The 19,561-nt window shown below is 37.3% G+C and overlaps 1 protein-coding gene across 1 annotated transcript in view; it reads right to left on the bottom strand.

Moving 5' to 3' along the window:
* Positions 1–13,294, bottom strand: part of Dbx (homeobox protein Dbx) — a 34,579-nt gene extending 21,285 nt beyond the window's left edge. The window contains exon 1 of the mRNA XM_076132677.1: positions 12,438–13,294. Coding sequence (XP_075988792.1) covers positions 12,438–13,158 — 721 coding nt within the window. The 5' untranslated portion in view covers positions 13,159–13,294. The remainder of the gene's footprint in view (positions 1–12,437) is intronic.
* Positions 13,295–19,561: the final 6,267 nt, after the last annotated feature.

The raw sequence follows: 19,561 nt of genomic DNA, 5'->3' as shown, positions 1-19,561 counted from the left end.
TTATTACAAGTTCATACATACTATAATGCGAAAAGACTTTTTCCCCGACCTTATATAATTGAGAGTTTCTGCTACTAAAATATTGTTAAAATCAGACCACAATATAACTATGTAAGTATTAAGGTGCTGATATGTTTTTCACTTAGTTAAAATGGTAGGCACCGCGTTGATTAATGATCTTACAAAGGAACACAATATATTAGGGGTGCGAGTGTCTTTGACACCCGGGGGAAGAAACCAGGGGGTGGGAGTGGTGCAAGGTGAAGGAGAAAGCGGGGGATGATTATAATAGGTGGTAGTTTTTGGTTTAGGCTGGAAAAAAGGATATTGTTAAGAAAATCTCCCTTAATGTTGCAAAAAGACTCTTATTTGTGTAGAGAAAATAACGTATATATTTAAATTCATACTAATATTATTTTTGGAAAAGGAATTTTGAAGAAAATCAACTATATATCAAGCCTTTCCTCCATCTATGTTGGAGCCGGCTTCCAGTCTCACCGGATACAGCTGAATACCAGTATTTTACATGGAGCGACTGTCTATGAGACCTCCACAACCCAGTTACCTGGGTTATAACACGATACTCTTCGGTAAGACTGGTTGTCAGACTTTCAAGCTTCTGACTACTGTTAACGACTGTCAAAGATCTTCGAAAATGACAGCCGTGACCCACAATTTAACGTGCCTTCCGAAACATGGAGGAACTCGATATGTATCAGATGGTCACCTAACCACAGAACAACCTCGGCAAGCGTGGTTTAACCTCAGAGATCGATTTAGTTGAATATATGAATTATTTGTAAATAAACCTATTTTAAACCCCGCCCCCGCTTGTATTTTAAGGCTGTATTCGTTCTCTATTGTATTGTAATCGCATCGTTATCCTATTAGCGCAAGTTTGATTATATTATTATATTATATATCGAGCGCCTCTTGATAACACCGCTTGTTATAGCGTTTTCAATTAAATTGTACGGAGATTTTTAGCAAATATTAGAATCTTATCGATCTTGTTTATGTTAGGACTATCTTGTTATATAATATGATAACTGGGCCAGCGTGATGGACTGAAAGACTAACTCTCGTTTGGAAGAAGACCCTTGCCTAGCAATACAGGGATAGGCGACAGTTATGGGTGTATTATAATATTAATGTCCCTGCCGATCCGGCTACGGCGGTCAGTTTTATTGAAACTGGCCAACAATGCAGGACTTTGTTTATAGTGTACAATACACAGGTACACTCTCTATTCCTTCACTCTCATAGTCTGGTGTGACGGTACACACGACCAGTGAGAGGTCAGGCGCAGGACCGACGGCGACACGTGCTCTCCATGGCCCAGAATCAACTCAACTTACTAACTTTGGGCAATCAATAAAAAAATACATGGATACTAAGCAGAATGCGTTAGAACAAGTGATAATTATTTCTAATCATAATCATCATCAAACACGGTCATTTGATTCCAAACTAAGCAGAGCTTGTACTATGGTAACCAAATCTATACTAATATTATAAAGCTGAAGAGTTTGTTTGTTTGTTTGAACGCGCTAATCTCGGAAACTACTGGTCCGATTTGAAAAATTATTTCAGTGTTAGATAGCCCATTTATCGAGGAAGGCTAAAGGCTATATATCATCACGCTGCGACCAGTAGGAGCAGAGTACCAGTAAATAATGTTACAAAAACGGGGGAAATTATGACCTATTCTCTCTTATGTGACGTAAGCGAAGTTGCGCGGGTCAGCTAGTAGCTGATAAACTAATACATGACTCCGAAAAGTTATTAGTGTAGTTTAAACTCTCAATCACTTACGATGAATGTGAATGCTTAGACTACTCAGTACTCAGCTATCACTTCTTTTTCAACCTCATAAAAGATCAAATAGCTCGATTATTCTAATAAATATCTTAATTTATTCCATAATAATCAATATCCCTCCAGAGATTTGAGATCAAAAACGTTTAAGGTACAAATTCACCCCTACGTAGGGGCGGAGGCGTTATAACGTAAAACTTTCCCCGAATTCCACCCCTAAATGTTTAACGATTTAAAATAACCCGGGTGTGATTATAATTATTTTATTAATAAGCCATTTTAAACTGAAATTCGGCTCTTAAGGGATGGTTTTCAGTTAAAAGGTTTTTGTTTTGATATGTTTTACTAAATAAGGATTACTTGTTGTAACGGTGAAGGAAAACATCGTGATGAAACCTTGCATGCCTGAGCGTTGTTTAACACAGTTCTTGATAGCTTGCTTGCATTTTTCTAAGTCTATTATTTTCTTGGACTCAGGCCTAACCCAACCCTCAATACGTGAGGAAACCCTTGCCCAGCAGTGAGATATTAATGGGTTTAATTTTATTATTATCTTACTGCTGTTCAAGGGTCTTCTCCCGAACAAGAGATTTAGGCCTTGAGTCCACCACGCTGGCCAAGAGCGGGTAGGGGACTTTGTATATCCTCAAAAAATGTGTTAAAGAACTCTCAGGCATGCAAGGTTTTATAACGATGTTTTCCTTCACCGTACAAATGATCATTATTTCTAACAAAACTGCTTTTGCATATTTAATCTAACTACATACTAACTTAAATACTAATTACCTAAAACACGAATACGAACATAACCTAACTTAGAACTGTCAAAGAGAAATGACATTTGTTTTTTTTTTCACAATCACCTATTAATAAAGACTGCAAGGACATAATTACAACGGAATTAAAAGCGACAATTCCGCCGTAATGGCGGTCCCCTACAGAAATCAATTATTTTCACACTTTCCCGCGCAAAAATTGCCATCGAATAACGGTTCGCGACTTAATCGTTTTTCGGATAGCAGTTAATAAAATGGTGTTACGTTTTTAATGGTTTTTTCTGGTTGTTGTATTAATAATTGATTAAATTATATTGAGATTTGCGTGTTCATGTCTTTGTAAATAAAAGTTACAGAGGTTCGCTTCTCAGTCATAGATTTTTTTATTATTTTTCGATAAGTTTTGATTTATCTAGGAATAGTATGAAAAGCTTGAGTTGCTATAACCGTAGCGCCGCGTGTGGCGGGTTTGAATCCCACCCGGGACTAATATTTGTGTGATGAGCACGAGTATTTGTTCTGAGCTTGGATGTTAATTTATCTATATAATTATGTATTTAGAAGTATATAAGTATGTTTATCAGTTGTCTGGTTACCATAGTACAAGCTCTGCTTAGTTTGGAATTAGATGACCGTGTGTGAGTTGTCCAAAAATATATTTATATTGACTAAGATTATAATCCTACTGAATCTATGGGCTTATATCAGTAACTAAATCTAAGTGTTTATAAACATTATATAAAAAAAAAATTTATGCGTAGGCTAACTGCCTACACATAATATTCGCAAAAGAAAGCAACCCATCAAATTGAAATTAAAACACGCAATTTATCTTGAAAGAACCTCACAAACACGCGAAGAAAACAAAATTAATTTACAACAAAGAACTATAAAAAACAGCGCCATTGTTAAAAAACCGACCATAACCGAAATGCGCAACACTTGAGAAAACAAAAAGTGTACCATCGACAATAGACCCAATAATACCATAATGCAATACACACAGACTAAATCCTCTAGCATAACAACAGATAAAAAAAGATAGTTTTTGATCCCTACACAATAAGTATTATGGTTTTTTAAGCTCGATTGAATGGCGTTAAAATAACGAACGCTATATTTTATTAACTACTTTTTATGGGTAGTTAGTTAATTCATGTATTGTATGCATTATATTTAGAAACAGCGCCAGTTGCGCTCACTAGTCGGTAAACGATCAGTGGGTTCAGCAACCTTGGCGCGGACATTACACGGATGGGTGACCGCAGTGAGATTTGATCTAGACTAAAAACCTTCATAAAATCACGCCTTTATCCCAAAGGAGTAGGCAGAGACCAAATAACGTCACTTGGTACGGTCCTTACAAACTACCCTTGCTTCATTCATACATACATGTTGTCATACAGGACCGCCGGTAACGAGTACTACGCACCTATCATTGTTTCAAGACAACACCGATATGATTTTAACAGTGAAACAGGCTATGATAATAATAAAAAATAAATAAATTTAACCCATAAATGTCCCACTGCTGGGCAAGGGTCTCCTCCCGTAATGAGGGAGGGGTTAGGCCTTGAGTCCACCACGCTGGCCAACTGCGGGTTGGGTTGATAGTAATAATGAACAAAAATATATTTGACTAATACACTGGGCTCTAGTCCTGTCTCGGAACGAAAATGATAATCGTAACGTCTGTTTATCTGTTCAAGTTTAACTCATGATCTACTAACCCCCGGTTTCTAAGGCACATTAGCGATAGTTTAAACTTATATATAAAAAACGCTAAACGCTAAATGTTACTCAGAAACCGGGGTAAATGAATTTACATGCGCAACAAACTATTGTATGAATGGTGATGATTGAAGATGTGTGTCTGAACACCGAATATAGCCAACTAGCTGACCCGCGCAACTTCGCTTGCGTCACATAAGAGAGAATGAGTCACAATTTTCCCCGTTTTTGTAACATTTCTTACTGGTGCTCTGCTCCAATTGGTCGTAGCGTGGTGATATATAGCCTATAGCCTTCCTCGATATGTATATACTATCTAACGCTGAAAGAATTTTCAAATCGGACCAGTAGTTCCTGAGATTAGCGCGTTCAAACAAACAAACTGTTCAGCTTTATAATATTAGTATAGATATGTCTTCTAGGTCCGCTGTAGTGGGAGACTGCTGCGCAAGAGGTCTCGGGTTCGAATTCCGGGTCGGGCCAGAACTCTTGTCTGAGTTCTCGGTTAAATATTTTTCAGAAATCGCCCGGAGTTATAAAGTTGAGGACGTACCTAGTACCTCGTAGAGCACGCAAAGCCGTCGGTCCTGCGCCTGAACTCTCACTGGTTGTGTCTACCGTTATTCAGTTTACTAAAAATAAAATCCCACCCATTAGTCTAACCAATACTTATTACGATTGGTAAAACTAATAATAAATCTATCACAAAACCCGCCAAAAGAAACGTCAAAAGAACTTTTTTAATTATCCGATCGACACATTCTTATATACAGCCATAACATTTACGACATACTATCTTTATTTCCCCGTAATTGCTCCAGCATCTAATATCACAAGGAACTCGAAATAACCCCCCAAAAACGACATCAATAATAAAATAATATAAAAAGCAACTTACGTCCAACGTTATGTTAAGAAAAGGACATATTAATTTCGCTGGTAACCCTCGATATATGTGCCTCTCTTTCTTGCGAACAGTGATTTATATAGCGCTGTCTCTTTCCGCCTCCCGCGCTTAAGTGTCTGACCAGATGTTGCCAGGATTTTATTGAAAAACTCCCCGAACCATATTGCGAGTTAGCCGTTAGTGAATTAAGATGTTGCTATAATAGAACTGTTATTTGTGCTATATTAACGTGTTCATTTCGTTTTATAGATTTTTTGCGCGGAAATTAATTAAGTTGGTTTGATAGATCGTGTCTTTGTTGATGTTCTAACAAGTAATTATAGTAATTTGAGCCACGAGCGAAAGTGCACTAATTCTAAATGACGCCACCTTAAAAATTGCTCTTGCGTCGCGGGGACTTTAACAAACATACAAACAACGGACACAAACTACAACCAGACCCGAAACAATTATTTGTGGACCGCACAAATAATTGTTCCGTGTGGGAATCGAACCCACGACTTCTCGACGCAAAGGTAGCGGCGCGGCGTGGCGACCGAAACTGCGCCATAGAGGCAGTCGAAGTAATTATCTGCAATAGATGGATACGGGCCAATGATGATTAACTAATGGATACCGAAATGTTATCATCAGTCTAGCCTTTCTTCCAACTATGTTGGAGTCGGCTTCCAGTCTCACCGGATGCAGCTGAATACCAGTGTTTTACATGGAACGACTGACTATCTGACCTCCACAACACAGTTACCTGGGTTATAACACGATATCTTTGGTAAGACTGGTTGTCAGACTCTAAAGTTAACTACTGTTAAAGATCTTTGAAAATGACAGATGGAACCCACAGTTCAACGTGGTTTCCGAAGAAACTCGGAATGTATAATATGGTCACCCATCCACAAAACAACCTCGGCAAGCGTAGCTTAACCTGAATCACTAAACTAAGAGTAGAGTCTTTAATACTTGCAATTTCAAAACCAATATTCAGAAACCGAACTGAAATCGAACAATATAACACACTCAATAAGAATAGAAACGCAAAAATCGGTAGCGAGAGTTATAAAATTATGCATATCGGCCCAAGACCCATATTAACATGTCATTCGAGCGCCATATTGCAATCATATTTGAATTCCGAACGTTCACTCACAACCAATATAAGACTTACATTCCAAATATACGAAATTGAACCTTATTTCTTTCAAAATAAGATAGACTTTAGTATCAATTACATTTGTCGAAGTATATTAGTCGATTTTCCGAAGCTATTTTTTTTATGAGCGTCGTAAAGTTGGGCTGGGATAACGATTTAGTAAGTTCCATTCGAATTGGGAATGATTGCGTTTAGTTCCCAGGTGGGTTAAATGATTATTTTGTTGGTACTACGTGATTGTTCGTGCCTTGTTGTGAAAAAGTTGATTTTCAATGTGGCTTGTCTCTGGTGCTTGTTAAATGAATTTTATTATGATAATTTAACTTCAAAAAATTAAAACTAATTTGGTGTAGTAATTATTTGATATGGATTTATATTTCTCAATCTATCTATCGTATGGTTAGTGGTCAACCTAGTGTCAAAGTTGTTCAAGCCGCCCGAAAGGCCTTAGACGTGGTTTAACGACTCTTACATAATTGACAATAAGTACCCACATTTTACGTGCTTTCTGAAAACGGGGACACTCAGTTCAAATGCCACTATGCGGTCACCCATCTATAGAAAGATCGCGCTTTTGCTTAACCCACTGATCGTGACGCTACACACATATTCGGTTCGGCATTAATCGGCCTAGCGCCCGGCAAAACCGTAGTGTAAATGAACCCGATCGACACAAGCCGAACAAGTGTTCGATCTTCTTCTTCTTGTCGTATGGTTAGTGGTCAACCTAGTGTCAAAGTTGTTCAAGCCGCCTATAGGCCTTTGACGTGGCTTAATGACTGTTATCTTAATTGACAGCAACCGGGAGCGACATTTTACGTGCCCTCCGAAGCACGGAGACGACCTGTTCAAATACCACTATGCGGTCACCCATCTATGGAATGACCGCGCCAAGGGTTGCTTAACCCACAGATCGTTTACCGACCGGTGATCGCAACTGGCTACGGGCGCCTCTGTTGTTCGATAAACATTGCCGAACCGAATATGTGTGTAGCAAGCCTTACCGACCGGTTAGGGCAACTATAGACGTCTGAACCACCTCATATACATATAACATACTCCGTAAACGCCCCAAAGTACCAGACTCCCACAAACATACTCACTAAACGCACCGCACCTGTTAAAACGATCACGTTCCATTTTCAAACACTCGGCCGCGACCGCAACGCGTTCTGAATTTAAACTAACCAATGGAAGGCGTTAACTCTTTCGGCTTTTCACGGAAATTGCCGAGGTTACATATTTTATTGAATATTTGTAATAAAGAGTATATTATGTACTTAATTATTATGTTTTACTACCTCTGTAGTCTAGCTGTGTGTGGCTGATTACGAGATTCCGGGTTCGATTCTCGGATCGGGCAAAGTGTTATTAGGATTTTCTATTTGTATTTTAGAATATTTCATAGTGACCCAGGTTTGAAGCCAGTGTTAGGAAAAGTAGTTAACGAGCGCTTCTGTCAAAAAAACGGTAACTACTCGGAGTACAGAAGATAAGTTCACAGATCTCAGTGCCTCGAAAAGCAGCTGCATGTAAAGCCGTCGGTTCTGTGCCTGACCTCTCACTGGTCGTGTTTTTTCTACCAATGGACTTTGGTAAATAGAGAGTATATTGAACAATACATATCTCTATTTTAGTGTATTTATAAGCGCACAATGTCCGTCTGAATTGGCTAATTTAAATAAAACTGGCAGTCATATTAAAATATTGGTTTAAAGAACATTATCGAATAACTTACGAAAATTGACCCTCGCGGCTTCATTCACATGTACTTGGATTTTAAAAAAAGACTCAGTTTGACCCCGAATCTTCAACTACATATACTAACTACATATCTACATGCAGAATGTCCTGAAAAACGGTTCCGTGGTTTAGCAGTGCAGTGTCACAAACAGATCGATACCTCTTAAGTAGGTAGGCTTAGGTATCTTATTATTTTTATCTAAACGTATATAATAAACCACGATCATGTAAGCGTAATTAATTTTTATTACTGAGTAATAATAACAAAAACAAATCATTTTGTAACAGAAGCAAGAGGAACAATTTGCCTCCAAATCGCTCTCTTGTAAAATTACTATAATGTCAGTTGACTCATTATACTTAGGAGTTATCGAAATACATTTTCACATTTAGTATCTACAAATGTCCTGTATTGAATCTTTAATTCTAAGATATCCTCACAATTGCCTTCACTGCTAATCTACCTACAGACAGACAAACACGCGAAACGTGGATATAATTTCTAAACGCCAGCACATAATATGTCGGCAACACTCGTGACCGCAACACTGACATTAATGCTGGCAACACTGAACATAATTGTTTATGTTCAACAATATACCTGTTTAATTGTTTACGTTCATTATACCAATAGTTAAAGTTGCCACGCCACTATCACTGCGTCGGGAGGTCGTGGGTTCGATGCCCACACGGTACAATTATTTGTACGAAATCAGGAAAAAACATTAGTTTCGAATGAATTCGACCACAAACTACCATCAGAACTATGTTGGGCTCGGCTTCCAATCTCACTGGATGCAGTTGAATACCAGTATCTTACATGGAGCGACTGCCTATCGGTAAGACTGGTTGTCAGACTATTGAGCTTACTACTGTTAACGTCTGTCAAAGATCTTAGAAAATGACAGCCGGGACCCACAATTTTACGTGCCTTCCGAATCATGGTAGAACTCTGTATGTACGATATATACATAAACCCATTGCTGTCCCATATACTATTGAGGAGTTAGGCCTTTAGTCCACTACGCTGGTAAAGCACTAATTGGGATCTTGCATTAATTAAAGTACTGGATCTAAGAACTCAGGTATCAGAGTTTCTGAGTAGTAGGTAGTTTATCTATTCAAACTGTCATGTTTATATGAGCATAAACGCTATTGAATAGATAAACTACCGCTGAATGTATTTTAGAAACCGGGGGTTAATCATGCAAGGAAATTGGTATGGAAAATTGATCAGCGTTAACAACGTAGGTAGGTATTATAACAGAACATTTTTAAAATACCAAACGCTTGATACTCAATAGTAACTACATTGTGGGTATGCAAAAGAGTTATACAAATTACATTAGTCTTATAACCCAGTGGGACGGTAGACACGACCAGCGAGAGTTCAGGCGCAAGACCGACGGCTTTACGACGATATTACAAATGAAAATATCTATCTGACTGTCTGAAATGCTTTCACTGCTGAAATACTAAACCGATTTTGAAAGATTTTTACATGAAGATAATTGAAGAACCAGGGTCGATAATAACATCATTGAAATCCTATTTTTTACGAGAAAGCAAGAGTTTTACATGTATGTTTTGGGAACACAAACAGGTTACAACCTGGATTAACCTGGACAAACAGGTAATAGGCTATTTGTAACCCCGGAAAATCTTTAACGGGAACAAAATGTGAAAGTTAGCGAAGATGGATATATAATACTCATTCAAAAACAATAGGCAAAAACTGCAGAAAGCTTTTAATAAAATATAATGCACAGATAGTTTAAAACCTGCATTAGCAGATAGGATACTTTTCACCCCGAAAACTCTATTCACACGAACGAAGTCGCAGGATACTAATGTAAAATACAGACTTCGTTAATGGGTCGTATCTATTAACAATATAGGGTACTATAACACAAACGAGCCGCGGGTACAAACTAGTGTAAATATCTATAACACATTATAATATTACTAGCTGACCCGCGCAACTTCGCTTGCGTCACATAAGAGAGAATAGTATGTATCATAATTTTCCCCGTTTTTGTAACATTTTTTGTTGCTACTCCGCTTCTTATGGCCGTAGCGTGATGTTATATAGCCTATAGCCTTCCTCGATAAATGGGCTATCTAACAGTGAAAGAATTTTTCAAATCGGACCAGTAGTTCCTGAGATTAGCGCATTCAAACAAACAAACAAACAAACTCTTCAGCTTTATAATATTAGTATAGATTATGTAGTGTAAACGCATGTAGAAAACGATGTTGCGTGGAGGTTAATGTCGTATGTTAATTCATATGAAAGCTTGTTTGTGTCTTTAGTTAACACTGTTTATTACAATATAATAGGAAAGTTTTACATAACAGGTGATTTTATTAGTGTTTGTGGAATTTGTATTTGAAATAGGTGTGAACTTTTGAGTTGACTTTATATTTTTTTTATTTATTAATCATCAAATAATATTCTTAAATATAAAAATAAAAAATTGCCAAATGCGTTGCTAAATGCAAAAATAAAAAACGGCACAACCAATTAAACTTATTGTGTTTGTAAAATTGTCTTTACGACACAGGAAAAGGGTTTTATGGAGAGAAAAAACTTTAAAAATATGTATGTTTCTACTTTCTAATACACCACCTTAACAAATTATACACTAATCTGGATGTTATCCTCAGGAATAGATATAACTATTAGTGAAAACTGCGTAAAAATCCGTTCAGGACGTTCTGAGTTTGTCGCAAACAGACAGACAGACGTGGCGAGAGGAATTTGTTTTGTTATTTTTTTATTTATATAGCGATAAAGATAAAAACTAATATCCTGGTTTTAAAAAAATGTGGTTCTACCGACGCTGATAATATACACTATGAACACACACTGTACTGAAGAGGATATATTATTATGTTATTTGAAAATATCTCGTCCTATAAGAATCTCTTTAACTTAATGTCTCTAAATAGGCGCCCATAGCCAGTTGCGCTCACCGGTCCTGTGGTATTTGAACTGGGCGTCTCCGTGCTTCAGAGGGCAGGTTAAAAGTCGGTCCCGGTTGTTATCTACTATGATAACAGTCGTTAAGCCATGTCAAAGGCCTTCGGGCGGCTTGAACAACTTTGTCACTAGGCTGACCACTAACCATACGATAAGAATAAGAAACTAAATAATTCATTTATATAAAACAACTCAAAACGTATTGTATTATTATATAAATAAACGTGAACTACAAATGTATGAAGCGACGGGGCGTATGATGCGATGATTACGACGGTTGTCATGACACTATCACTGGGTATGTCTATGATCCCGACACGGAACAAATACCTATTTGTGTTTAATTACAGTTTTAGGAAGAAAATAATTCAAATATTACGAACCTTATTAACAAAGAACAAAAGCTAAAAAACTATATTATTGTACTTATATTCCTGGCCTGCTTAGAATACTTATCAAATCAAATCATTTACTTATTCAGATCAAATGTTGACACTTATGATTGTCGATATCTATGATATTCATAGGGAGAAAACTGTAAAAACGTATTCAAACCATATTCTTTAAATAAAATAATATTCAAATAATCAGCTTTCGTAAGAATGTTGTGTGCTAAGATATATTCCCAAGATAATATACGTACATATTAATGGGTCTACGGTAGGTCAGTGGTATAACTGTTTCTTAAAATATACGGTAATAGGTTTTACACAATAATCTTTATTACACAGCCTAATCCGAAAATCATTGTTTAGAGAGGTAATTCCTTTCTTGCATATCTACTGTAACACAATCACACGAGGCTATTTATAGTAATATAAGTAATATGAAAGTTAAGTGCTTAAACTTACGAATTCACTTTTAACCGCTAATTGTTTCTGATAATATGAGTAAACTTGGATTAATGAAGGATGAAAATAATAAAAAATCCGACATCAAACAAAGACTTCATTCTTTTGAAAATTCAACATCTCACTGAAATACGGAATGAAACTATGTACGCGAGGGGAGCTACGGGAAAATTAGCGCTATAAATTACTTACAAACAAATTCATATTGATTTTTTTACTTATCCATAAAGACCTTATACATCACTATTGATCCGGAATTCAAACCCTACCTCATGATTTACTATTCGTACACAATCTACTACGGAACTATAGTATAATAATTAATCATCATCATCAGCCTAGTCTTTCTTCCAACTATGTTAGAGTCGGATTCCAATCTCACCAAATGTCAAGTACTTTACTCGGAGTGACTGCCTATCGGGCCTCCACAACCGAATTACCTGGGTAATATAAATTAATATCAAAAGGAAATTCTACTCACCACCAACGCTACTTTTGACACCATCTTCCCCAAGAATAGCACTGACACTGAATTTCAACAAAGGTTTCTTAGGCTCCGTATAGTCTTCACAACTCCTCACCAGATCGTCAGTAAAGGCCTTCCCTTCTTGCTTCTCCCCTTCGTCACCCGAATTCTCTTGATAGTTCAAATTGAACCGTTTCTCTAATTCCTCCAGACGTCTTATACCGGATTTCTTACAAGAAAATGGAGGACAATCAAATGAACCACAAGTCTGACATCGGCGAATCAAATTTGGGACGTTTAAAACCTCTTTTTCGCTTCGAGATTCTTCATTCCGTTGGTAGTATTCATTGTTGTAGTATATCTCGTTTTTTACTGTATATTCCTCGTCCCTGGACTTTGAATCTTCATCATCAACCTTTGTTTCATCTTCATCTTGCCGATTTTCGTCCTCAACTTCAGGCAATTTCGTTTCGTCAATTTCTGGAGAGTTGTCTCTGGATCTCTCGTAGTTTTGCCGCACGTAGTTTTCTAATTGCTGGTTCAAATACTGATTGTGTAGCTCGCTCTTCTGATGATGCAGTATGTTGTCGACCAGAAATGGAGACGACATGTTAAACGGCCCCGTCGCACCTTTGTTGTAACAGAAATTCTGAATCGTCTTTAACATAATGTTATGGTCCAAATTCTTCCCGAAATTTAATTTTAACTGTCCATTTTTCAAATCTGTCGGGTACATAATATGTTCTTTTTTGCAAAATAATTAAATTGGAAACGAAAAAATAAAATTTTGTATCAATTCTGCTATATTTGACATCACAGTCGGAATTTTTTCGTTCAATTTTTCGTTACGCGTACCGTTTTAGCGTGTTTCCACCGCGGTGGCGAAACATGAACTGACTTGAAGGGAGGATCTTCAGAAGGGGCGTGTACGGGGGTGGCTTTTTAGCATCGCTTTTGTGCGACCAACCAAAATAGCAAGAGCTCCCCTTCCCGTTACCTCGCGAACACTTTTCATACATTCCCACAAATGCTTAACCGTACCGAAAGCTCTTGCCAAATCGGTCGCTTCTGAGACTTACAATTTAAATTTTTCATTTACTTCCAAGCGAAAATATACTCTATTTTGTATTACATAAGGTAGTTTAGTCCCCAAATGAGTTGTAAAACCTAATTTTGCGGCCAAAAATATCTATGTATGCATTCATAAGTGAGTTAAAAGGGTACAAAGTTGTTTTTTTATTGAGTTAGTGCTGCCCCACGGCCCCGCCCGCGTTTATTACAGCGACAGACAATACAATAATGGTTTATTCAATATAGGTTTATTTTGTAAGAATGTAATTTGTTATTTATCTTATATTCAAAGTTGTTAGGCTTAACGACTGTTTAAACAAAAAGCGTGACTTGTATCACGGAGACGCTCAGCTCAAACACTGCACCTACATCTATACTAATATTATCTATACTAATCTATACTAATATTATAAAGCTAAAGAGTTTGTTTATAGTCCATTTATCGAGGAAGGCTATAGGCTATATATCATCACGCTTCGACCAAAAGGAGCAGAGTAGCAATAAAAAATGTTACAAAAACAGGGAGAATTTTGACTCATTCTCACTTATGTGACGCAAGCGAAGTTGCGCGGGTCAGCTAGTCTATGATATATCCGCGTTACTTAACACACTGATCGTTTACAGACCGGTGAGAGCTACTAGATATAAATTCCCCAGTGATCGGTCGGTATACGACGGTTTAGTAACTTAAATTAATGATAGTCGCTTTGTGGCATTAAAACTGAGCGTCTCCGTGCTTCAGAGGGCACGTAAAAAGTCGGCCCCGGTTGTCTATTAAGATAACAGTCGTTAAGTTTTCTCAAAGGCGCTAGGCTTGAACAACTTTGATACTAGGTTGACCACTAACCATACGATAAGAAAAAAATATTTTGTTTAATGCAGTGCATGCTATGCAGTAGTGATAGGCGAGTGGTATAAATATTCGCCTTCCATACAAGTGGTCGAGGGATCAAAACTAAGCAACACACCAATGATTTTTCAAAGTGATGTGTGTATTAGAAATAATTATCACTTGTTCTAACGGTGAAGGAAAACATCGTGATGAAACCTTACATGCCTGAGAGTTCTTTATTCTTAAATTAATGTCTCTAAGTTGGTCTGCAGTTTAACCCGTCCCTCATTACGGGAGGAGACCCTTGCCCAGCAGTTGGACAGTAATGAGTTAAATGTACATCTTATGCCACATTTAGCGGTAGTTTATCTATTCAATAGCGTTTTTTACATGAGTTTAAACGCTATTGAATAGATAAACTACCGCTAAATGTACCTCAGAAACCGGGGGTTAGTGGTATAGATCTCTCTGCCTACTCTTATAAGGTATAAGGTGTGATGGTTCGTTTATCAAAGTAACCAAGTCAAGCGTAGTACTATGAATAAATTACTCTACGCCTCGTAGCTGATGTCTACGGAATTTGCTACGCTGCTACGTTAAAACAATAGATTGTTGTAGCACTTTGCGTAGACGTGCTACGATTTGTAGAGGATACTTTTTATATTTTTGTAGATGTATATTTTGGTAAATAATTTTAGTTATATATTTATTTATTTATCTAATTATTATTATTATTGAATTGAATTTATTTTGAGCTACTTTTTATATGATAAAAGGCAAAAAAATCTACTGAACACACAAATATATTTTTGAATGGGAATCGAACCCATGACAACAGTAATGTCAACCATCTTAACAAAAAAAGGCCGAAAAATATTGTTTAACCCAAGAATCGAACCTGCTCCCATAACACTTAACCAAAATTACAGCTCCCTAAAATACACCTAGTATTCTAGACTTTCAAAAACAATAAAAGATATACCAAAAACTATATTTTATTATTTTAAATAATAATTCATACAAACGTCTTTCCCATCCGACATCTAAACAACGACTGAAGAAGAACGGTTATCTTAAAAAAAAATCGTTCCAATTTCAAAATTAGCCCCGCCCACCCATTGTTATTGGCTGTTACGGAGTCTACATTCCTTTTCACGCAACACACTTTATTCCCAACCTTATAACTTGAAAAATAGAGTTGATTTTTGCTTATTTTAATTGAAATAGTAAAAAATACTGCATGAATTTTATTTGTAAGAAGTCGATATGGGAATTAATAGGGCAATTCTCTTTGAAAAGATTGTGGAAGATTGTAATTTGTTCTTTTATATTAATATAGCTGTTAATGGATGAAAAAAAGTTGATAATACGTTTGGCGCAGTGGTATAGGTCGCCACGCCACTACCATTGCGTCGGGAGGTTGTGGGTTCGATTCCCACAAGGAGCAATTATTTGTGCGATCCACAAAGAATTGTTTCGGGTCTGGTTGTGCTTAGTATCCGTTGTTTGTATGTTTGTAAAAGTCCCCGCGACACAAGAGCGATTCTTAATGCGGTACAGAAAACGGTCACCTCGCCGCAATAAGCGTCGCGTGTGGTGGGTTCGAATCCTAAACGGGACTAGTGTGTGATGAGCACGAGTATCTGTTCTGAGCCTGATTGTTAATGTATGTATTTATAAATATATATATGTACGTATGTTTATCAGTTCTTTGGTTGTCGTAGTACAAGCTGCTTAGTTTGGAATCAAATGACCGTGTGTGAATTGTCCAATATTTAAATATTATTGGTTTATGGGCTTTGTAGATATACTGAAGATTCGCGGGTACGTTCGCATGTATTAAGGATAATAATCACGTCTTATATAGCAGAGGACCAGAGGTGTATGAAATACACCTACAATATACGTTAACATTCGCCATTAAAACTATTTTTACATACATAACATGATGCCTTTTATAACCAAAAATATAGGCAGAGATGTGCTTAATACACCCACATCTCAATAATATTGTTAGTCCCATGTAATAGGGGGCGAGCTTATTGCCGTATACCGGGCACGTTATCAAACTCCAGTCTATCCGGTCAAATGAATTTTTCGTTTTAATTCTTAAGGTGCCTTGGCTCTCATAGATTAAGGTGTTCATGTGGCCGTCGAACTTAAGCTTCCGCCTTCGATTTCCGAGTCAGGTAAAATAATGTTGGAATTTCTGTTGTACTATTATGTTTTTATAACATAATTATCAATGGTAGTCCAAATTTAGTTTCATTCATAATGATATTATGTATGTGTAAGTCTGCTTAAAAAGCTTTGATGGCTAAATCGCTGAAGCGAATTTTATTAAATTTGCTAAGAGATAGTTTAAAAACTGAAGACAAAAAGCTTACTTTTTTGAAAACTGCTGCTACTAACAATATTATTTGTCCATATTTTTATTGACAATTTGCTAATCTTGTGTTTGATCATAAGTAGTTTATAATACATTGCTAAATGAGTATGTACCTACGTTTTATTTTATTATTATAAAGAAATTATTCGTGATGTAGGTTATAATGTAGTTTAAAGAGACTTACAAATAATAAACACAAAGTAGAACACACAATATTTTTTTCCGTCGGGGAATCAAACTCACGCCCATTAGCATCTTAACCACTGCGCCATAAAGATCTTGATTAACAATATTACATTAAAGTAACTCACTCGAAAATCGAACCCACTACCTACTGCATTACATTTAAATAACAATACCAAAAAGCATAAAAAATTATCTCATTCATAATATTGTGACTACCCTTTGCGTCTCCGTGACTAATCAAAGCTCAACATATTTTTAACGCAAGGGTTGCTAAAGGGTTACGAACAATGGCGGCCAGAGATGAGCCGTACGGACAATATTTAGGTTAATTTAACTATGTTTATAGTATAGAGGAGCTCGTGGCTTAGTTAACAACAGCCGCGCGGATCGATCTCTGAGGATAAGCTATGCTTGCCGAGGCCGGTCTTTGGATGGGTGACCAGCGAGCCCCTCCATCTTTCAAAAGGCACATTAAATTGTGTCTGCGTGTTGTTTTAAAAGATCTTTGACAGTCGTTAACAGTAGTCAGATGCTTGAAAGTCTGACAACCAGTCTTACCGAAGGGTATCGTGTTATAACCCAGGTAACTGTGTTGTGGAGGTCCGATAGACAGTCGCTCCATGTAAAATACTGGTATTCAGCTGCATCCAGTGAGACTGGAAGCCGACTCCAACATAGTAGAGTTAGTGTGTCGAGTTTATAGGCTTTGAACGTGATTAAAATTGACACGAAATGTCCATAGTAATGAATTTGAGGTTGTAAATCTTGGTGAGCACGTAAAGCTGTCGGTCCTGCGCCTGACCTCTCACTGGTCGTGTGTACCGTCCCACCGGACTATGAGAGTGAAGGAATAGAGAGTGTACCTGTGTATTGTGCACACTTGGACACTAGAAACAAAGTCCTGAACAGTTGGTTGGTTTCAACGAACAAAAAGTTATACAGGTCAGTCTTAATACATCTAAATTAATATAGAATAATGCTTACCCCATATTTAATGCCTCCATCACGTTAATAACAATAAACTGCAATAATAAAACAAAAATAAATTTTATGACGAATGCAATTGACACTAATTTTGGCGGGAAACGCACGTGCTGCCATCTTTTGTTCAATTCGTCACAGCAATTTGACAAGCTGTGTTAGTTGCTGCCATTGTAGTAATATTAAATATTATATTATTTATTACGATTTATATCTAATGGCTAATTTAACGCTACGGTTTTATTTAAATGTGTTTCGCATTAGGATTTAAAACCGGTTAGGTTTTTTATTTAAATTAATGACAGATTTTATGGTGGGATTGTCGTAATCATTTTTGTATAGTCAAATGTTTTGGGTTAGAAATTTGATATGGATGGTAAAGAATGTATCTTAAAATAAAACATATTATAATAAATGACTGAGATAGAAGTTGCAGTTTAATTACCATTTTCATTAGGCGCTTAACACACTGCCCCGCACCACGCAGCGTAGCGCGTGAATGCGTGTTCGAACGTTGCTTGTAAGTATCTCCGTTTGTATGGAAAACACGCACAGTCTAACACACAGAAAATGCATCCACGCGCGTTCATGCGGATCACGCGCATACACGCGGAGAAACATGCACCCCCGCGAGTAGGTGCGGGGCGAGACGCAAGGTATGGCACACCGAATCCCGCAGTGCCGCGCGTGATTTTTATCAAGACTATCGTGATGCTCAGTACTGCACGACCACCACAGAGAACGGCGAATAAATGAAAGCCGCCGTGCGTGAATCTACAAAACACACCTACGCGCGTGAGTGCGCAAAATACCCGCACGATGATGCAGATCTGCACTCCCGTAGGAACGCGCGTAGGTGCGTCGACACGCAATATGCAGCATGATGCGGGGCAGTGTGCTAATCGCCTTACAAGTGATTTGTCCAGAACTACGTGTTCAGAAAAAAATATGGACCTAGTTTTTCTAGGGTGGTCATTTCGCCTACATTTAGCTGTATTAGGAACAGAGGATTAACCCTTTTGATATTTCTTTTAATCAGAACCATTGGCACATATTTATTTCACGACATTCAACCAGATTATTTCTACAGCAATCACATTGGCGGGACGAATTTACCAAGTCCACCAGGCGGCTACATTTTTAATTTAAATTGATAACTTGATAATTCATTTTCCTTAGCCAGGATAATGCGGCAATAACAACAATAAAATTCCCTGTTGTTGCAGTTTATTCTAGAAGCTTCTCATCAGTGAAGACATCGCACCCTTTTCGGTGTTGAAGAAGTCGGTTTCGTAAAATAATGCCATCTATTGGGTGGTGGCAACAACTTTTTACGTTTGCGTTTAGAAGCAATACGTGAATGCTTGCATTCTTAATGATATCAAGTTTGCGCAATAGGTGGCGCTCTACCTAACATGGAAATTCAGATAGGGATTCTGCAATAATTTAATATAATTATAATCTATCTTCAATAAGTATAAAACTATCAATTAATTTAGCTTGAATAAAAATCGGCGTTCATACCGGCTCAGGAATTGAACCCGAGACTGCCTAACAAGACAGGTTAGGGTAATACATTATGAGGAGGGAAAAAAACATTATTTTTGTATTTATTTTAAATGCGAAAGTCACTCTGTCTGCCTGTTACTCAATCACGCCTAAACTACTGAACCAATTTGC

Source organism: Anticarsia gemmatalis, chromosome 28, assembly GCF_050436995.1.
Source record: "Anticarsia gemmatalis isolate Benzon Research Colony breed Stoneville strain chromosome 28, ilAntGemm2 primary, whole genome shotgun sequence".
NCBI classification, from domain to species: Eukaryota; Metazoa; Arthropoda; class Insecta; order Lepidoptera; family Erebidae; genus Anticarsia; species Anticarsia gemmatalis.
This window is presented reverse-complemented; position numbering and strand designations above follow the sequence as displayed.